This window comes from Hemitrygon akajei, chromosome 8 (genome assembly GCF_048418815.1).
Source record: "Hemitrygon akajei chromosome 8, sHemAka1.3, whole genome shotgun sequence".
NCBI classification, from domain to species: domain Eukaryota; kingdom Metazoa; phylum Chordata; class Chondrichthyes; order Myliobatiformes; family Dasyatidae; genus Hemitrygon; species Hemitrygon akajei.
In genome coordinates, this window is record NC_133131.1 from 137,673,044 (window position 1) to 137,688,142 (window position 15,099).

The 15,099-nt window shown below is 41.7% G+C and overlaps 1 protein-coding gene across 2 annotated transcripts in view; it reads left to right on the forward strand.

Moving 5' to 3' along the window:
- The first annotated feature begins 6,999 nt into the window (after positions 1-6,999).
- LOC140732299 (alpha-2,8-sialyltransferase 8F-like) overlaps positions 7,000-15,099 on the forward strand; it is a 66,310-nt gene continuing 58,210 nt past the window's right edge. Inside the window, exons 1-2 of one of the 2 annotated variants that reach the window (XM_073054721.1) lie at positions 7,000-7,071; positions 8,110-8,199. In XM_073054721.1, the coding sequence (XP_072910822.1) occupies positions 7,055-7,071; positions 8,110-8,199 (107 nt within the window). In that variant the 5' untranslated portion in view covers positions 7,000-7,054. Of the gene's footprint in view, positions 7,153-8,109; positions 8,200-15,099 lie in introns of both variants that reach the window. The other variant, XM_073054720.1, reaches the window with a different exon arrangement.

Here is a 15,099-nt window from a genome sequence, read left to right on the forward strand (position 1 = left end):
TCCTGCTGCAGTGGCATTGCTTCCTCAGCACTACCTACACCTCCCTCTATCATTCACAAACTGTGCCACAAAGGCATCAATTTCATTATCTAAATCATTGACAAGCAATGTAAAAAGCAATGGTCTCAATACTGATCTCTGAGGAACACCACTAGTCACTGGTAGCCAACCATAAAGGGCCCCCTTTTATTCTCACTCACTGCCTCCTGCCTGTCAGCCATTCCTCTATCCATGCCAGTATACGGTGGCATGCAAAAGTTTGGGCACCCCTGGTCAAAATTTCTGTTACTGCGAATAGTTAAGTGAGTACAAGCTTACCTGATCTCCAAAAGGCATAAAGGTAAAGATGACACATTTTAATATTTTAAGCAAGATTACTTTTTTAAATTTCCATCTTTTACAGTTTCAAAATAACAAAAAAGGAAAATGGCCCAAAGCAAAGGTTTGGGCACCTTGCATGGTCAGTACTTAGTAGCACCCCCTTTGGTAAGTATGACAGCTTGTAAATGCTTTCTGTAGCCAGATAAGAGTCTTTCATTTCTTGTTTGGGGGATTTTTGCCCATTCTTCCTTGCAAAAGGTTTCTATTTCTGTGAGATTCTTCAGCCATCTTGAAAGCACTGCTCTTTTCAGGACTATCCACAGATTTTCGATCATGTTTAGGTCAGGGGACTGTGAGGGCCATGGCAAAACCTTCGGCTTGTGCCTCTTGAGGTAGTCCATTGTGGATTTTGAGGTGTGTTTAGGATCATTATCCTGTTGTAGAAGTCAACCTCTTTTCATCTACAATTTTTTTTAGAGATGGTGTGATGTTTGCTTCCAGAATTTGCAGTATTTAATTGAATTTATTCTTCCCTCTACCAGTGAAATGTTCCCCATGCCACTGGCTGCAACACAAGCCCAAAGCATTATCGATCCACCCCCGTGCTTAACAGTTGGAAAGATGTTTATTTCATGAAATTCTGCATCCTTTTTTTATCCAAACATACTTTTGCTCATTGTGGCCATAAAGTTCTATTTTAAATTTATCAATCCACAGGACTTGTTTCCAAAATGCATCAGGATTGCTTAAATGTTCCTTTGCAAACATATGATGTTGAATTTTGTGCTGAGGATGCAGGAAAGGTTTTCTTCTGATGACTCTTCCATGAAGGTCATATTTGTGCAAGTGTCGCTGCACAGTAGAACAGTGCACCACCACTCCAGAGTCTGCTAAATCTTCCTGAAGGACTTTTGCAGTCAAACGGGGCAGTTTTGATTTGTTTTTCTAACAATCCTATGAACAGTTCTCTCAAAAAGTTTTCTTGGTCTTCCAGACCTCAACTTAACCTCCACCATTCCTGTTAACTGCCATTTCTTCATTACTTTATGAACTGAGGAAACAACTACCTGAAAATGCTTTGCTATCTTTTTATAGCCTTCTCCTGCTTTGTGGGCATCATTTATATTTATTTTCAGAGTACTAGGCAGCTGCTTAGAGGAGCCCATGGCTGCTGATTGTTGGGACAAATTTGAGGAGTCAGCGTATTTATAAAGCTTTAAAATTTGCATCACCTGGCCTTTCTTTTCCAATATTTTTATTAGTTTCTACATAAAAGAGTACAGAGTACAAGTAAGTGTATATAAAGGTCAAAAACGATTAAAAAAAACCTACCAATTACATTATCTCTGTTCATAATAATCTCATTACCCCATATTCATGTAAGTTAATCAATAGTTATATTGAAATATACTAATTTATTACAAAAAAAAACCTAACCCTTACCAAAACCGAAGCTGTTAAGGACAAGAAGGTAAAATACCTTCTCAAAAAATGAAAATTAATAATAGCCAACACCTGAGTTTAAACAATGAATTGAAGGTTTTGAAAATAATTCAGAAAAGGTCCCCACAATGTTTGAAAGTCTTGACAAGGTTCAGAAATTGAACAACTAATCTTCTCTAAATCTAATCATGACACTCTCTCACCTAGAGGGGGTCAGTTGTGCTGTGAGGATTACATTCCTTGACTTCTCTAGTGCCTTTAACACCATCCAGCCCAAGATCTTAAGGCACAAACTAACAGAGATGGGAGTAGACTCTCACATGGTGGATTGGATAGTGGACTACTTGACAGATAGACCTCAGTATGTGCGGTTGGGAGACTGTAGGTCTGACACGGTGGTCAGCAGCACAGGGGCGCCGCAGGGAACCGTACTCTCTCCGGTCCTGTTCACCCTGTACACATCAGACTTCCAATATAACTCAGAGTCCTGCCATGTGCAGAAGTTTGCTGATGACACAGCCATAGTGGGGTGTGTCAGGAATGGACAGGAGGAGGAGTATAGGAAACTGATACAGGACTTTGTGATATGGTGCAACTCAAACTACCTGCGTCTCAATATCACCAAGACCAAGGAGATGGTGGTGGACTTTAGGAGATCTAGGCCTCATATGGAGCCAGTGATCATTAATGGAGAATGTGTGGAGCAGGTTAAGACCTACAAGTATCTGGGAGTACAGTTAGACGAGAAGCTAGACTGGACTGCCAACACAGATGTCTTGTGCAGGAAGGCACAGAGTCGACTGTACTTCCTAAGAAGGTTGGCGTCATTCAATGTCTGTAGTGAGATGCTGAAGATGTTCTATAGGTCAGTTGTGGAGAGCGCCCTCTTCTTTGTGGTGGCGTGTTGGGGAGGAAGCATTAAGAAGAGGGACGCCTCATGTCTTAATAAGCTGGTAAGGAAGGCGGGCTCTGTCGTGGGCAAAGTACTGGAGAGTTTAATATCGGTAGCTGAGCGAAGGGCGCTGAGTAGGCTACGGTCAATTATGGATAACTCTGAACATCCTCTACATAGCACCATCCAGAGACAGAGAAGCAGTTTCAGCGACAGATTACTATCGATGCAATGCTCCTCAGACAGGATGAAGAGGTCAATACTCCCCAATGCCATTAGGCTTTACAATTCTACCGCCAGGACTTAAGAACTTTTTAAAAGCTATTATTAATGCTTTTTGAGATAGTGATTTAGATGCATATCATATTCTTTACTGAGTTAAGTATTGTATGTAATTAGTTTTGCTACAACAAGTGTATGGGACATTGGAAAAAAAGTTGAATTTCCCCATGGGGATGAATAAAGTATCTATCTATCTATCTAATTTTGCATGACCAACAAGCATGAGTAGCAGGAAAAGCATCTTTCCATTTAAACAAAAGTACCCTCCGAGCTATAAGAGAGCTAAAGGCCAAAATATGTAAATCAGATGTCTTCAGCTTAATATCTTGTCCTGCAACAATACCAAATAGGGCAGTCAGACAGTTAGACTTAAAGTTGACTTTGAAAAGTAAGGAAAAAGTTTGAAAGACTTCCTTCCAATATTTTTCAAGCTTCGGACAAGTCCAAAACATATTAATTAACGAAGGTTCTCAATTATTACATCTGTCACAGTAGGGAGATATATTCAAATAAAAATGAGATATTTATCCTTGGTCATATGACCTCTATGTACCACCTTAAATTGTAGGAGGGAATGACGAGTACATAGTGATGAACTATTAACCTGTTTAAAAACTTCATTCCAAGCTTCCTCAGATATTGATGTCTGTAAACCTTGTTCCCAGAGATTCTTAATTTTGTCTAAAGGAACATTCCTCTTCTCCAGTAACATACCATAAATATTAGATATAGAACCATTATGAAAAGGTGTCAAACAAAATATTACATCTAGTAAGTTCTTAACTGAGCTTACAGGAAATGTGCAAAATTGAGATCTTAAAAAGTCTCTGATGTGTAAATGTCTAAAAAAGTGAGTTTTGGTTAAGCTATATTAATCTGACAATTGCTCAAATGATAAAAGGTTTCCTCCAACAAACAGATACCAATAACATTTAATACCCAACCTGTCCCATTCTTTAAAAACTAAATAAGTCATGGAGGGTTTAAAAAATTAGAATAAATGGGACTTGAAAGGGAAAATCTCAATAAACCAAAGTGTTTTCTAAATTGTATCCAGATCCTCAAAGTATGTTTAACTATCAGTTTAGCATTGTAAGTAAAATTATCAGTTTACTTACAAATAAAGGAAGTGAGGATTCAAGAAGAGAAATAATAGAAAATTTATGAACAGTGTTAGCTTCTTAAGAAACCCATACCGGACAGTCTACGTGATTAATATAATATAGCCAATATGTAAGATATTGTATATTAAATGCCCAGTAATAAAACCTAAAATTAGGTAAGGCTAAACCTCCAGACTTTTTAGATTTTTGAAGATGAATTTCAAATTGATTGCTACTTGGAATTGACATTAAATACTGGGACACTTTCTGTTTAAAACAAAAAGCTGAACAAAGAATATTTGTTTAAAGTTTCGGTTAAGAGGAATAATAGTCCTACTACACTAAGTGTTTAAGTTTTGAACTCCTTCTTCCTCATATTTTTCATGAAGCCAATTTTTAATATTTTAAAATAAATTTTAAATAATAAAGCTTTATTATCAACAACTCTGACCCCCTGGAAAGGTCTTGCAGTTTTGCAAGGAAACTGAACTTCCTTTTAAGCCTCTCAGGCTCTGAAAAGTGAAGGTCCATCATAACTGACAACTAACTCTCTGCAGTTCATGAAAACATCCCTGGCCTCTTCACTATGTTCTCCATCCCATTACTTTTGCCTAACTTTCTCCCCTTCTTTATCCCTTTTATGGTCCTTTTATCCCTTTTATGGACCATGACACAGTACTTCCCATATCATGGTCCAGTCTGTGAAATCTGCATTCCAGTTGATGGTCCAGTCCATGTTTCTTATTCCAGGTTTTCCGGGTTTCCCCAGTTTCTGTTGAGGCAGCTGATTCTTGTTTGGGCTGGCTTCATAAATAGCCTCAGGATTCAGCTTCCAGCTGCAGGATTGTTCCTGTCCAAACACCCTGTCTGTATCCCTTCCCTTCGCCTTCCTCCTGGAGCCTAGCCTAGCCTAGCCTAGCCTAGCCTTGCCTTGCCTTGCCTTGCCTTGCCTTGCCTTGCCTTGCCTTGCCTTGCCTTGCCTTGCCTTGCCTTGCCTCTAGCCTTGCCCCACCTTGGCCAGGAGCCCTGCCCTGCCAGGAGCTCTGCCTCTACTTGGAGCCTCACCCTGCCCCACCCTGCCCTGCCTCGGCCTGGAGCCTCGCCCTGCCCTGCCCTGCCCCACCTTGGCCTGGAGCCTCACCTCGCCTCGCCTCGCCCCATCCCACCTCTGCCTGGAGCCTCGCCCTGCCCTGCCCTGCCCCACCTTGGCCTGGAGCCTCACCTCGCCTCGCCTCGCCTCGCCCCATCCCACCTCTGCCTGGAGCCTCGCCTCTGCCTGGAGCCTTGCCCTGTTTGGAACTGTCTGTCTGTGTCCAGGCCTTCGCTAGGTAGGTCTGGGTGTTTTGCCACTACCTAGCATTGGGAACTGTCTCATCATGTTCAGCATTCTGCATGATGAATCCTGGCCCTATGTCCTGTACCCAAGGAGGGGTACCAGCTCTGTGTTCTTCGTTCCTGTTCTCCCTTGACCAAGGCTTTGCGTTCCTGTCTCTTCCTCGACCAAGTCTAGGGATCTTGTCCAGTCCCAGTCACGTCCAAGGTCCTTGTCCTGTCCAAGCCATGGATTTATGTTCTCGTCTTGTCATGTGCCTTGCCCAGCCCAGGAGCACCTTGCCCAGCCCGTAGCTGGGGTTCCCTTGTCCTGTCTTGAAGTCTCACGTCCAGCTCTGTTGCCTCTCCTCATCCTGTAGCCACGTCTCGCCCAGCCCAGGAGCACCTTGCCCAGCCCGTAGCTGGGGTTCCCTTGTCCTGTCCATGAGTCTCACGTCCCATCCTGTAAACTCATCATGTCCTCACCAGGTTCTGGGTCCTTGTCCAGTCTCTGGCTCAGCGTCCAAGCCCAGGCTCCTAGTTCCCAGTTCTATGTCCTGGTTCCTCTGTCCTAGCCAAGTCCTAGCCCAGGCCCGGAGTCCTTGTCTGGTCCAGGGCCTGTGTCATGTCCAGCATCTCTTCTTCCTCACTTCCCTTGCTTCCTCCTCAAGCCTAGTCCTGTTGCTGGTAGTTCAGTGTCTGTGTCTTGCTTTTGGGTCCATTCCAACGACCCCCTTATGACATCTCAGTATCTTCCATTTTTATATCAGATTTCCAGAATCTGCCGTTTTTTTTGTTTTCAAGTGTAGATAGATCTTGAGAATCCACATATATGTTTATTTTTAGCGCCATTCCCAGTAGAGTGTAGAACGGGCTGCAGGGCAAGTAATTAATCTCCTGGGTACGAGCGATTAAATGGACGAGAAGATGTAATGTGAAAACTGCTGAAAGACTCAAACTGCTTTCAGAAGAGTTTGTAGTCCACACGGGCTTATCGATGGAGCTGAGTCCATGCATTTATTGGAAAACAAAACTGTACAGTGGAGAAACCAATGGCGTGGCTGTTCACTTACTCTCAGCCGCGGACAATGGCATAAAGAGCGGAAAAATTAATGTCCATCCCTCTGCGGATGGAGGTGTCGGTCAACTGGAAAAAAATACCTGTAACGCCTACAGAGGTCTGCCGAACGATGGGGATTTCAAAACTGCAATTGTTTAAATTCAAGTGATTTGTATTGGTGTCAAGAGTATTGACGACACTTTATTTTAAGATTCAGTCAGCAATCTGAGCACGGTCGGGGAACGCTGTTGCAAATGAGGTCTTATCCAAAAGTCGCATCCAACTAACGCCAAAAATAATATGTTGTTGAGAACCCTGGGAACCAGAACATGATAACCGATTATATTAAGTTTACAGAGCAAATAACCTTTTGGAAGAACTCAGCGAATCGAACAGCCTCTGAGCAAAGGGAGGAATTGTCAAAGTTTCGGGTCAAAAGTCTGCTTCAACTCTTCCCATAATTCACCCTTCCCCGAATACAGCCGGAGCTGCTAATTTCCTCCAACAGGTTCTCTCCTCTTTCGCCATGGTTATCGTTAAAACGCGCAATAAGTAGGTGGAGCCACTGGGTGAACCGGTCGCTACAACGAAGGTAGAGTCACACTAGAAGTCAGACTGTCGAGTTTCTCTGATCGTTGAGCCATGAAATCAAAAGCAAGGTATTTCCTCCTTGTTGTAGTTTCTTCCGTTTGCTTCTGTTTCGTCTTTTGGAAAGGAAGAGAACAGATAAATAATTTCAGGTACGGAAAAATGATTTGCAAGTCATTTGACATATTTTCCAAGACGTGGGAGAATAATTTTTAAGAGAAGTCGGTTGGTAGTATTGATAATTAAATTGTTACATGGAAATATACTGAAGTTATCTCAGCAAATGATATTTGGTCTCGCCTCTTTACAACGGTAATTAACTTTTTTGTGAACAAATTGTTTCAATTAGTCAGTTTTTAGTCTGTATTTTTTAATTCTAAAGCATCCTTGGTTAAAAAAATTAAATGTGAAAGACTTGCCAACTAGTTGTGCAACAGGAAAGGATCAGTTGAACTGCATTCCCTAGGTTTCTTTACAAATTCGTCGAATCCAGCCGCGATAAACATCAAATAAGGAAGTCAGGGATAAAGAATAGGCATAGAATGATCTTGAGGTTAAATGATTAACCATATTTTTGTTAATGGCGGAGCAGGCACGGCAGGCCCACATAGCCTCTGTTTCTCATGTTTAGTTGTGCCGCTCTTTGACTTCAAAGAGACTTGACCTATACTTACATTACTGGAGGTGGTATTTCATTCATGAAAATATGCTGTTCCCATTGTGTGCTTGTGGGTCTTTAGAAAAACTCACTGCACAGTCAGTCTATATTGCCATATAACCCTCTCATAACTGTTACATATCCCATGAAAGTATTTTGTTTTCAAACCACTTAAAATATTCTACCCCTAAATGATGGGGCGAATGATCACTCTGAGTTATTGTGGGGTTGTGGAGTTATTGTAAGGTTAGTATTATACAGTTGAAGTCTTATTTATGCAAAAAGCTAAAGTTGAGCAGCCTTGAGTAATTGGTGAAACGTGCACGATATGGGGTTGGATCATTGCCGTCTCATTTAGAGGAATAACAGTTCTACTACACTAAGTGTTTTGGTTTTGAACTTCTTCCTCATTTTTCATGAAGCCAATTTTTAATATTTTTATTCATTATAGAATCAAGAAACAGATATGGAATGATCAAAAGGAAATAAATTCACCAGAATGTATGGAAATAGCCAAAATCCTCACACTTAAACCCAAAAGGTAACAAAACTTTCAATTCTGAGTCCAGCATCTCTGATTATATAAAATAAACCATTATATTGTCATGGTCCGGTCCATGAAATCCACGTCCCGGTTCATGGTCCGGTCCATGGACTCCGAACTCTGGGTCCTCTGGCTATCCATTGTTTCGGTTGGGTTTAATCACAGGCATCTGATTCTCATATTGGAGCTGGAATATAAGTGGCCCTGGGTTTGAGTGTAGTTGCTGGTTTGTCTTGTTGGTATCCTGTCCTTGCCTCTGTGGGGTAAGTCTGGATGTTCTTGCAGTTACCCTATGGTGGGATCTGTCCCATCCTGTCCTTGCCTGTATCGCCATCAAGTTCAGACGCCAGAGTGAGACCGGAGCCTTGCCACGCCAACAGAAGAAACTATCTATCGTTGAGCTTGGAACTGTCTCTTTGTGTCTCTGTGTTTAGTGTCCATGTATAAGTCCTGGCCCTATGTCCTGTCCCCAAGGAGGGGTCCTGGAGGTTCCAGTCTGTGTCCAAGCCCAAGTTGTAGCCTAGGCCCTGAACCCTGGTCTCGTCTAGGGCCAGTGTCCATGTCCAGCTATGCCTCTCCCCACCTCTGCGTTCCTGTTCTCCCTCGACCTAGACCAAGTCTGAGCTTCATGTCCTTGTCCAGCCCTGGAGTCCCACGTCCTGCCCTCACCTGGATCCGGAGTCCGAGCCCGAGTCAAGACCCAGGTTCCAGGTCCCTGTCCAGTCTCTGGCTTGGAGTCCTTGTCCTTGGATCATTTTCTTGGATCACTTTCTTACATAATAGAAGACACAATCTTAATAGACACTATAAAACACAACATCAGACTGAAATAGAAGGAAAGCTGAAGCTAGTGCTTGCGTCTGAGTTACGGAAAGAATATGTGATTAAGAAAAAGAAATTTTAGAACAAGACCAAGTAGAATGTAAAAAAGTACCAATTTCATGGTTACTTCGGAAACACTGATCAGATAAATTTGGGTTTAATTTATTTATTTTTTGTGGTGTAATATATAATTGATGTAAAAAATTGTATTGCACTAATCTTAATCGGACGTTTATTGTATTTGTCATACTCTCAAGACATAGTCTTGACCAATTTTTTTCTTCAATTTAAATATTCAAATCACTTTCCCATTTTTGTCTTGACTTATGGACTCCTTGTTTAATTGCCTGTTTTTGAATCAAATTATACATACAAGAGATACATTTTTTAATCTTTCCTTTTTGAATTAAAGTTTCTATTTCATTGGATTTTGGTAATAACATTGTTGGACCTAATTTTTCTCTTAAATAAGCCCTTAGTTGAAAGTAACAAAAAAGAGTGTTGTTTGATACTTTATATTTATTCTTTAATTGATCGAATGACATTAATATACCTCCTTCAAAACAATCTCCTATATATCTAATCCCTTTTTGAAACCAGTTATATAAAAGTATATAAAATTCAACCTTTTTGGACAAATTTAAGAGTTTTATTGGAACGAATTATTGGAATACAACTTCCACATAATCCAATATTACTTTTACTAGGTGATATTGAAGGGATAAAACCGATATCCAAATTGAATAAATATCAGAAAGAATTTATAAAAATTGCATTGGCAGTAGCCAAAAAAGCTATTGCAGTTACTTGGAAATCGGATACATATTTAAGTATAGATCATTGGAAGAAAGAAATTTATGGCTGTATTCCACTTGAAAAAATTACTTATAATTTAAGAGATAAATATGAAACATTTTTGAAAATTTGGCACCCTTATTTACAAAAGATAGGATTAAATATATAGGTGCTCCGAAGATGAAATAATTGGTTACTTGGGGAAAGAAATAAATATATATACTAAAGTTATTACGACCTCCATGGAGCATGTGGGGATCTTCCAATATCCAGGCATTCCTTTTTTCTTTCTTTCTTTCTTTCTTTCTTTCTATAGGGATGTTAGGGGGGAGGGGTTAAGGGGAGGGGGGATGGGTAACACATATTTTCTTTTTCACACTTTTATTCTGTAACTATTTGAAAACACAATAAAAAAAGTTTAAAAAAAAAAGAAAAAGAAAGAAATCAAAACACAAAATATATTAAAAGAAGTCTCATTAAGGTAAGTAATGTTTGCCTTGTTTTTATATTAAATCAATATATCATGTAAAAATGCTAGATATGTCTATATTAACATATTTTTACAAGAATTTTATGGGGGTACAAGAGTTATATGGCACATCTGAACTCGTGCGTGAAAAAATTGACACGGAATGTAAAAGGTTGGCCATCCTTGTCCTAGGCCCTCAGGTTCTGAAGGAAGTAGCTAGAGAGATAGCGGAGGCATTAACAATGATCTTTCAAGAATTGATAGATTCTGGCATTGTACCGGATGACTGGAAATCTGCTTTTTAAGAAGGGTGGGAGGCAGCAGAAAGGAAAATATAGACCTGTTAGCCTGACATCAGTGGTTGGAAGTTGTTGGAATCGATTTGTTAGGGATGAGATTACGGTGTACCTGGAGACACATGATAAGATAGGCCAAAGCCAGCACGGTTTCCTGAAAGAAAAATCCTGCCTGACAAGCCTACTGCAATTCTTTGAGGAAATTATGAGCAGGGTAGACAAAGGCGATGCATTAGACATGGTGTACTCGGATTTTCAGAAGGCCTTGGACAATGTGCTGCATCTGAGGCTGCTTAGCAAGATAAGAGCCCATGGAATTACAGGGAAGTTACTAGCGTGGGTGGAGTATTGGCTGGTCAGCAGAAAACTGAGAGTTGGAATAAAGGAATGTTATTCTGGCTGGCTGCAATTACCAGTGGAGTTCCACAGGGGTCAGTGTTGGGACCGCTGCTTTTTACAACATAATTCAATGATTTGGACAACGGTATTAATGAATTTGTGGCTAAATTTGCCAATGATACAAAGTGGAAGAGTAGGTAGTTTTGAGGAAACAGAGCCTGTAGAGAGACTTGGATAGTTTAGGGGAATGGGCAAAGAAGTGGCAAATAAAATACAATGTTGGAAAGTGTATGGTCATGCACTTTGGGGGAAGAAATAAACAGGCAGACTATTATTTAGATGGGGAGAGAATTCAAAATGCAGAGATGCAAAAGGACTTGGGAGTCCTTGTGCAGGATACCCTAAAGGTTAACCTCCAGGTTGAGTCAGTGGTGAAGAAGGCAAATGCAATGGTAGCATTTATTTCTAGAGGTATAGAATATAAGAACAGGGATGTGATGTTGAGGTTCTATAAGGCACTCGTGAGACCAGACTTGGAGTATTGTGTGCAGTTTTGGGCTCCTTATTTTAGAAAGGATATACTGACCTTGGAGAGGGTTCGGAGAAGATTCACGAGAATGATTCCAGGAATGCAAGGGTTACCATATGAGGAATTTCTGGCAGCTCTTGGGCTGTATTCCCAGGAGTTCAGGAGAATGAGGGAGGTTTGCATAGAAACATTCTGAATGTTAAAAGGCCTGAACAGATTAGATATGGCAAAGTTACTTTCCATGGTAGGGGATTCTAGGACTTCAGGATTGAAGGACGTCCTTTTAGAATTAAAATGCAGTGAAATTACTTTAGTCAGAGGGTGGTAAATCTATGAAATTCGTTGCCACGAGCGGCTGTGGAGGCTAAGTCATTGGGTGCATTTAAGGCAAAGATAGGATCTTGATTAGTCAGGACATCAAAGGGTGAAAGCAGGGAGGTGGGATGACTGGAAGAATTGGATCAGCCATGATTGAATGGCGGAGCAGACTCAATGGACTGAATGGCCCCAGCAAATCTAGTTTGAACTCTCTCCAATAGCCTTAGCAAACCCCCCCTGCCAGGATATTGGTCCCCCTCATATTCAAGTGCAACCTATCCTTTTTGTACAGGTCATGCCTGCCCCAAAAGAGGTTCCAATGATGCAGAAATCTGTATCCCTACCCACTGCTCAAATCCCTCACCATACATTTAGCCTCCACTTCATTCTATTCCTATACTCACTATCGTGTGGCACAGGCGGCAATCCTGAGATTACCACCTTTGAGGTCCTGCTTCTCTGCTTCTTTCTTAACTCCCTGTAGTCTGTTTTCAGGACCTCCTCCCTTTTCTTACCTATGTCATTGGTACCAATATGTTCCACGACCTCTGGCTGTTTACCTTCCTACTTCAGGATGTCGTGGCAACGATCAGAAACATCCCAGACCGTGGTATCTGAGAGGCAAACTACCATCCGTGTTTCTTTCCTGTATCCACAGAATTGCCTCTCTGCCCCCCTAACTATAGTCCCCTATCACTGCTGCCATCCTCTTCCTTGCCCTACCCTTCTGAGCAACAGGACCAGGCTCTGTGCTAGAGGCACAGCCACTGTTGCTTCGCCTAGGTAGGTTAGCCACCCCCCACCCCCCCACCGATAGTACTCAAACAGGAGTACTAATTGTTAAGGGGGACATTGGGGTATTTGGGGCACCGAATGTTGGAGTATTCTCTAGTATCTGACTCTTGCCCTTTCCTCTCCTGACTGTTACCCACTTATCTGTCTCCCGAGGCTCCTAGTGTGACTACTTGTCTATAGCTCCTCTCTATCACCTCCTCACTTTCCCCGACCAGACAAAGGTTATCAAGCTGCATCTCCAGTTCACTAACCAAGTCCCTAAGGATCTGCAGCTCGACACACCTGTGCAGATGTGGCTGTCCAGAAGGTTGTGAGTCTCCTCGACATCCCACATCTGACCCACAGTACAGAACACTGGCCTCACAGACATACTTACTGTTTCTTTTCTTCACAAGTAACTTACCTCACCTCGATGCATTATCACCAAAGACCAATTGAGCCAAATCCCTCCTACTCTGACTCCCTCTACTCCGTCACCAGCTCCTCTGATGCCTGCTCTATAAAGCTATCTTCTTTTTACATTCTTCCCACCGGTCTAACTCGTTGATGTACACATGCCTGCGCAATCATGCCTCGATCAAAACTTTTTGTTTTCCCGGCATAACATCACCTTCCATTCTAACATCACTTTGTGGTTTGACTTCAAATTTCATAGCAATATTTGCATTCGATATTTACTCGTTCAACCATTCTACTACAAGCTGCTTGGATGTATTCCTTAAACAATCTCCTTAACTGGAGTGTATGCACTGGCAGGACTGGACGAAGGGTCTCGGCCTGAAATGTTGACTGTACTCTTTTCCATAGATGCTGCCTGGCCTGCTGAGCTCCTTCAGCATTTTGTGTGTGCTGCTAGGCAGGCTTCACTCTCTTGCTTCTTCTTTCCTCTTTGGTGGGCAGCCACATAACTGCCCTCTTACGCTGTCTCTAGCAATTGTTGTACCCACTTCTCTGACACAATCCCATCGATTTCAGGTTCGGACAAACCTAATGCTAACAACTCCTCTAATACTCTCATGTCCCTTCTCGTCCTGAATTTATAAGGGTGTAACCTTTTGAAGATGCACTGTATTCCTTATTATCATTAAGGCAAAACTACCTGCCGTGTTCCGGCACCATTTTTGCAATCGTATTTTGTAGTTTTTGTTTCATCCTTTCCAAAATTCCACTAGACTGTGGTCTATAGGGTACATGAAATCTCTGCTTGATCCCTAAAAGTGCCATGGCATCTTGCATTAGCTGAGCCATGAAATGTGTCCCTTGTTCCAGTTTGGTACTCTGGGGTAGCCCCCAGCGAGGGAATATCCTTCTTAATAAGACTTCTGCAGTGGCCTTTGCTGAGTTTGCCTTAGCCAGGAAAGCTTCCGCCCATCTATTACTACTAGAATATATTTGTATTGTCCTGAGCTGGACAGTAAGGGACCAATGTAATCTATCTGCCAATTAGTCCAAGGCCCTTCCACTGATCTGGTGTGTCAAAGGGCTCCTTTCTTTACATTTCTGTCAGGATTATATTGTACACAAATCAAATAAATGTTGACATAATGCTCCACATCATTCTTCATCCTAAGCCAGCAGCCCACTTTTCCAGAGTGCCTGGTGTCCCCATAGATCATGGTACCAATGGATCATCTGGTTTCTTCCATCCAAAACCATAGGCTTTCCTTCATGAAGGACAACTCCATCTTTGACAAGCACTCCCGAGTACTCTTTTTGTATATTTCAGACAATTTTTAAAATTCTTGCATCTGATCCTTTGTAAAATCCACAACTTTAACCTGTTCCTTCTGCCTCCCAATCTCCCCAATCTGTGGCTGCCATTCCTACCCAAATAAAGCACCTTGCTTTGCCAGTTCGTCAGCCTTTCTGTTTTCCTCAGGAGATAATTTAGAGTGGGATTTCACCATTATGACTCCATATTTTTCCCTTTGCCAGCTCAGATATATATTGTAATAAAGTAGCAATGTGAGTGGCTTCCGGTCAGCTGAAACAAGTCCTCTGGCTTCCCACAGAGGCAAATGTTCTGTAAGGCTGTTCCAAGTGTATTTACTATCAGAGTGTAAGACTAACCCTGGCAGAAAACGTTCTGGATAGCTAACCACGTATGCTACAGTTGCCATTTCTGCTGCCTGTGCACTCATGGTTTTGTGTAACTTTAAAGCTACACTAGGCCTTTCCTGGCTACGTTCATCCTCTGCATATATGCCACACCCAGTTGTCCTCTCACTATTCTGTACTGATGAGCAGTGTTACGAAACCCCGTAACCAGGTAACTTACCAGCAAAGATAGCGGGATCAGCTGAGTCGGATGCTACTATTTTCAAACGTTTTATTCAAAAAGGGCACAAACGTATGGTTAATACAAAACATTCAGATCATATACATCGTCAAAACTCAATCTAAAACACCGGTGTAATAATAATCAATCAGAAATAAGCTCTATAGTTGTCTAGGGGTAATACTGAGTCCAATTGAAATATAAAGAGTCACTCAGAAGTTTGCAGGCTTTTCCCTTTTGGGAACCACTGGGGTTT